This window comes from Atta cephalotes, assembly GCF_000143395.1.
Source record: "Atta cephalotes unplaced genomic scaffold scaffold00007, whole genome shotgun sequence".
Taxonomy (NCBI): domain Eukaryota; kingdom Metazoa; phylum Arthropoda; class Insecta; order Hymenoptera; family Formicidae; genus Atta; species Atta cephalotes.
The window spans coordinates 3,195,860-3,201,513 of record NW_012130071.1 but is presented as its reverse complement, the minus strand read 5'-3'; the positions used below and the strand labels follow the sequence as shown (position 1 = coordinate 3,201,513).

Genomic DNA, 5,654 nt, shown 5'->3' with positions numbered 1-5,654 from the left:
AAGTAACGATGTGGTACTGTGAACCGCGAAGTCTGCAAGCCAAACCGGAAAACAGGAGTTACGAGAAATTCCAAAAAGAAAATAGAAATGAAGTAAAGTATTTTAGGTCAGAAAATGATCGCAATTTCAGAAAAAGGTCCATAAAAAAAGATATCCGAAAATTTAGAAGATGAAAATATCTTTAAAGATTGGTTGACAGAGAATAACAATAAAGCTTGATGTAAAATTTATAATATTTCGCTTAAATATTGTCGATATAATTTATCAAGACATGCCCAATTAGTTTCTCGTACAGATAATTTAAATAGTGTTAAGAAATTGATATCCCATAATAAGAAATATGTTTAATTTCTATATATTTATAATTCTATTTCTCTTTGGGGCGACTAAGGACGCCAGTTCATGAATGGATTAGATACTCTACTGGCGCATACTAGTTTAGACTGTACGCATGCGTGAGTGCATGTCTGGCTGTCACAGTCGCGATTGTTGCGAATAGCAGATTTTCTGTTCTGAACTGTCTAAGAAGCGTAGGACTGCTCAGAACTGATTTTTAAAAAATTTTTTGCGTGTAACCGTAGTTAGTTAGAAAAAGAGATAGTCAGCGCGTTTCTCACAGCTTTCAAATGGCCACACTCGAGGATAAATCTATCTGGGAGGATGGAGAGGTACACGATTCTGCATTTTGCAGGTTATGGCATGAATGACAAGCATATCTAAGCGTATATATACCTATATCCTATTATATTTTGCGAGCAATACAACAATCAACATTGATTGATTTATATCAATTGATCAATTGATTTATATCAATTGATTTATATCAAAATGAGTTATATCACTTTTATTTTTTCTACTTCCTTTTACTTTTTTTTCTCTAGTTGTCTCTTTTAACTCTCTTACAATCAGTTCATTTTTTTCTGTGCATAGTTAGGAAACTTATTTTACTTAAATGCAAATAATATAAAAAGGATGTTTTATAAAATACAAATACCTGTGAATCAAGTGTTTATATTTATACATTTTTCCTGTAAAATTATTGGAATTTATATTAATTATTTAGCTGTCGTTAAGCACTTCAGTTAATCTATTTTTTCAGTGTAAATAAATCTAAAAATTTATTGCAGATTTATAATGAATACTTAACATTTTTCACTTCACGAAACAGACTATAAGAAGAAATAGTTTAATTAAAAGAAGTTATTTTATTTCATTTTATCTGTAATTTTTTCTGAACTATAAAGAATAAAAATAATACTTGAATTTTTTTATTCATTTTGATCAACAAAAAGTTATATTTACTTTCTCAATTTAAAAAAATGATTTAAATTTTTTTTTAAAGAAGAATTTTGCTCTTTACAAAAAGAAGGATTATATATGCTGTATCTTTCATAGGAAACATTAGGAGAAGACGTCCTACGAATGTCTACAGATGAAATTGTGTCGCGTACGCGACTGTTGGATAATGAAATCAAGATAATGAAGAGTGAGGTGATGCGAATTTCACATGAGCTTCAGGCGCAGAATGATAAGATTAAGGAGAATACTGAAAAGATTAAAGTGAACAAAACTCTTCCATACTTGGTATCCAATGTCATCGAGCTATTAGATGTTGACCCACAAGATATGGGAGAAGAAGATGGAGCAGTAGTTGATTTAGATGCACAAAGAAAAGGCAAATGTGCAGTTATAAAGACATCAACCCGTCAAACATATTTCCTGCCTGTGATCGGTCTGGTCGACGCTGAATCTCTGAAACCAGGTGACTTGGTAGGTGTCAATAAAGACAGTTATCTTGTACTAGAAACTCTGCCAGCCGAATATGATGCCAGAGTCAAAGCTATGGAAGTAGATGAGAGACCTACAGAGCAATACTCTGACATCGGTGGATTAGACAAACAAATTCAGGAACTCATTGAGGCTGTTGTGTTGCCTATGACGCACAAGGAGAAGTTCGAGAATCTAGGAATACAACCCCCCAAGGGTGTTCTACTTTATGGTCCACCTGGAACTGGAAAGACTCTATTAGCTAGAGCCTGTGCTGCCCAAACAAAATCTACCTTCCTAAAATTGGCTGGTCCACAATTGGTACAAATGTTTATTGGTGATGGTGCTAAATTGGTCAGAGATGCATTTTCGTTGGCCAAAGAAAAAGCTCCAGCGATAATATTCATTGATGAACTAGATGCTATCGGCACAAAACGTTTTGACTCGGAAAAGGCGGGAGATAGAGAAGTACAACGTACGATGTTGGAGTTATTAAATCAATTGGATGGCTTCAGTTCGACCGCTGATATCAAAGTAATTGCTGCCACAAACAGAGTCGATATCTTGGATCCAGCCTTGTTGCGATCCGGCCGTTTAGATAGAAAAATCGAGTTTCCACATCCCAACGAGGAGGCCAGAGCACGCATTATGCAAATTCATTCGCGTAAAATGAATATGTCGCCTGATGTGAATTTCGAAGAATTATCCAGATCCACGGATGATTTTAATGGAGCACAATGTAAAGCTGTCTGTGTAGAAGCAGTAAGTATTTAAATTCGAAATAAATCAATAATAACAAGCATCAATTGCTCTTCAACGTTAAATATAAAATTATTTCTCTTCTATCTATATTTTATTAATATATTATTTTAACTCTAAATATCATATTACTCAAGAATTAATATATTGCTCATTCAGTTAATACTTTATCCTACTCGATTTTATTATATACATATATAATTATATACATATATAATTTGTTAGAATAATAATAAGAACATACTGTGTTTCTCAGGGTATGATAGCATTACGGCGCAATGCAACAGAAGTCACTCATGAAGATTTGATGGAAGCTATTAATGAAGTCCAAGCGAAAAAGAAAGCAAACCTGAATTATTATGCTTAATATGCTATGTCGCGTCATTTATTTAAGATATATTTTTTGTATAATAAATATAGGAACATCTCTAATCTTCATTTCTTGTTTTTCGACTAGTATAAGATATACAAAAAACAATGACTAAATGAATACTTTTCAAAGTTGCATGTATTAACACAATTAAAAAAAATGTTATGTTTGTTTTTGCCACAAATTCTTCTTGTCTTCTATTCTCGTACTATTAAAATATTCTTTCACAATGAATTTAAAAATGAGATTTGATATAGGAACTTTTATTAAATATTACATGTACTCGAAGTTATATATAAGTTCTATCACTACAAAAATAAGATTTTAATAACATTTATTTTACGCAAACTGGTACAAAGCATAGTAATAAATGTGAAACCAAAAATTATTACTAGATTATAAAAGGTATATGAAAGAAAACGAACTGAGATATTCACATAAAATATTAATGTTCTTATTTATACAAGAGGCTATATCTGAATGATATTCATGATTCTATTTACTAACGAACATACAAAGTTCTTCATATCTAAGTAGATTATGAATAGATATATAGGACAAAAGAGCAAAAATTTTAATGAAGAAAATATTTCGAGCATTTTTAAAAATGCTTATCAAATATAAAATAATTTGCTTGAAATAATACGATAGAAGATATGATAGTAGTCATTAATCTATAATTCTCATCGCCTTCTGTGACTTCTTTTCCTGATTCTATAAAAATAGAAAAATGTAGAATATAAATATTGATATAAATCCAAATATCACTAATTGTATTTATATAATAATATTTACTTTTTTGGTCCTTTTACGAAGCACCAATCGACAGAGATAGCTTGACCTAAGATTTCTGTACCATTTAGAGCCTCCTTTGCAGCTTGTGCTTCCTTAAAAGTTTCATATTCTACCAACGCATAACCTTTCAGAAATCCCGTTCTTCTGTCCAGATTCAAATGCAAGTTCTTAATTTGGCCAAACTCAGAGAATTTATCCTGAATATCATCCTCCTGTGCTTCTTCATGTACTGAATTTATGAATAAGATCCATCCCTCTACAGCTAAAAATATATAAAGATATTAATTGTTCTAGTCTTACAAATAAAAATAAAAAATAAATTCTGTAATTCAAACTAAATTAACAAAGCTATGACAAAGATGTTATTACATCTCTGAGGACCAGGCTCATTGTCATCTTCCTCAATAAGATTCATGGATTCGTAATGACCAACATCATCTCTCGTAGATACCAATTCTGCACCATGGCCTCTACCTTTTCTTTTCTTCGCTTTTTCCTTAAGACGCGCGATACCCTCTGGAAACATCAAATCAAAAAAATTGTTTACATTATTCACATTGTTATGATCCGAGTATTATTCTTATTTTTTTCACATTTCCTGTCTAATTTCAAACAAGTTCGATAAAAAAAATTGCATTAATATTAAACATTGAATAATCGTAAAAAATCGCTACTTCAAAATTTGGTAATTATTCAGTTGAGCTACCTCATCTTCAGTTTTAATAAAATTTTTTAATAACTCTATAGGAAAACACCGTGTTCTCTTGGCTTAGTAGGAGACATGATGAAATATGAAATGAAATCGAATCTTGGTACGAAATTGAGGTTACAATATTCGCAAAATATAATGAACAAAACTCACGATCTCCTTCGTCATCGACTTCAAACTCCTCAGCATTATCGATATCCAAAACATCCGCCATGGTTAGAGTTTCAGTGTTTCAATAATGTGTATATAACATTAATCTTTAAAATATCACGTTTATTATGTACCATTCGCTCAACTCGCCAAACACTTGATGACCATAAACAACCACAAATAATGTAAATGTAAATTATAGATTTAGGAGAAAAAGACGATCTTAGCGCTACTGAACATTCCTGTCACAATGACGAACTAATGTGTGACCACTGAATAAAGCGGGGAGCACAGACTCTTGAAGGCTCCAGATAGTAAAAGGAATAGGGAATAAGACCTATCAGAAACTGTGTATTCCACATGATTTTTAAGTTGAAATTCTTATTCTCTGTTCTCTGTTTCCTTTTATTGCGCGAAGTCCCTTATATAACTCGTAAAACATGAGCCATAAAAAAATCAACCAATCAGAGTCCTTTATTTCACGGAAAAGAAGGAAATAAAGCACTTTGATTGATTCATTTTCTTATGCCTCATGTGTCATGCATTATGCAAGAGTCTGTGCTCCCTGCTTTAAGTTAGTTACACACACTTTCCGTAACAATGTTACGGAACTAATCTAGTTTCCATTGAGGATTTAATCCGGGTCAGAATCAACCAACTACAGTTGAATATTCTCCTGTTATAATCGAACAACAGGGAAATGCTCAACTATAGTTGGCTGGTTCTTCTGATCCGGATTAAATCCTCGGTGGAAACTAGGCTAGTAAAGTGGGAGCACAGACTCTTGCATAACGCATAACAAATAAAGCATAAGAAATTCAACCAATCAGAATTCTTTATTTCATGAAAAGGAAAGAAACGGAGGACTTCAATTAGTTTATTTTCTTATACATTACGTGTTATGCGTTATGCAAGAATCTGTGCTTCCCGTTTAAAATTTTCGACCAATTGCGTTATTCGATTTTTACGGTTTAAATTATCCAATCACATTTTTGTCATAAAGAAACATAAACTACGATTAGATGATTTTCTTTATACATATTATGCAAGTGTGGAATGGCCCTTAGGGCTGCCGCAGACAAAATTCCGTAACAGTATGCGTAA

The 5,654-nt window shown here is 32.1% G+C and overlaps 2 protein-coding genes across 2 annotated transcripts; one reads left to right on the top strand and one right to left on the bottom strand.

The window, feature by feature from the left end:
* The first annotated feature begins 626 nt into the window (after positions 1 to 626).
* Positions 627 to 3,056, top strand: LOC105626925 (26S protease regulatory subunit 6A-B). Its single transcript, XM_012208217.1, has 3 exons — positions 627 to 668; positions 1,396 to 2,529; positions 2,783 to 3,056. The coding sequence occupies exons 1-3, from the start codon at positions 627 to 629 to the stop codon at positions 2,891 to 2,893; spliced, it is 1,287 nt and encodes a 428-aa protein (XP_012063607.1). The 3' UTR covers positions 2,894 to 3,056.
* Positions 3,057 to 3,333: 277 nt separating this feature from the next.
* Positions 3,334 to 4,614, bottom strand: LOC105626924 (RNA-binding protein 8A). Its single transcript, XM_012208216.1, has 4 exons — positions 4,554 to 4,614; positions 4,061 to 4,207; positions 3,692 to 3,953; positions 3,334 to 3,610 (listed from the first exon to the last, which is right to left on the bottom strand). The coding sequence occupies exons 1-4, from the start codon at positions 4,612 to 4,614 to the stop codon at positions 3,580 to 3,582; spliced, it is 501 nt and encodes a 166-aa protein (XP_012063606.1). The 3' UTR covers positions 3,334 to 3,579.
* Between the last annotated feature and the right edge of the window lie 1,040 nt (positions 4,615 to 5,654).

Excerpts from the sequence above, each read along its gene's own strand:
- LOC105626925 (XM_012208217.1), top strand. The coding sequence starts at position 627 with ATGGCCACACTCGAGGATAAATCTATCTGGGAGGATGGAGAG. Across the intron at positions 669-1,395 it reads CTATCTGGGAGGATGGAGAG|GAAACATTAGGAGAAGACGT; the intron begins GTACACGATTCT and ends TATCTTTCATAG. Across the intron at positions 2,530-2,782 it reads AAGCTGTCTGTGTAGAAGCA|GGTATGATAGCATTACGGCG; the intron begins GTAAGTATTTAA and ends TGTGTTTCTCAG.
- LOC105626924 (XM_012208216.1), bottom strand. The coding sequence starts at position 4,614 with ATGGCGGATGTTTTGGATATCGATAATGCTGAGGAGTTTGAAGTCGAT. Across the intron at positions 4,208-4,553 it reads AGTCGATGACGAAGGAGATC|AGGGTATCGCGCGTCTTAAG; the intron begins GTGAGTTTTGTT and ends TGATGTTTCCAG. Across the intron at positions 3,611-3,691 it reads TTCGTAAAAGGACCAAAAAA|AATCAGGAAAAGAAGTCACA; the intron begins GTAAATATTATT and ends CTATTTTTATAG.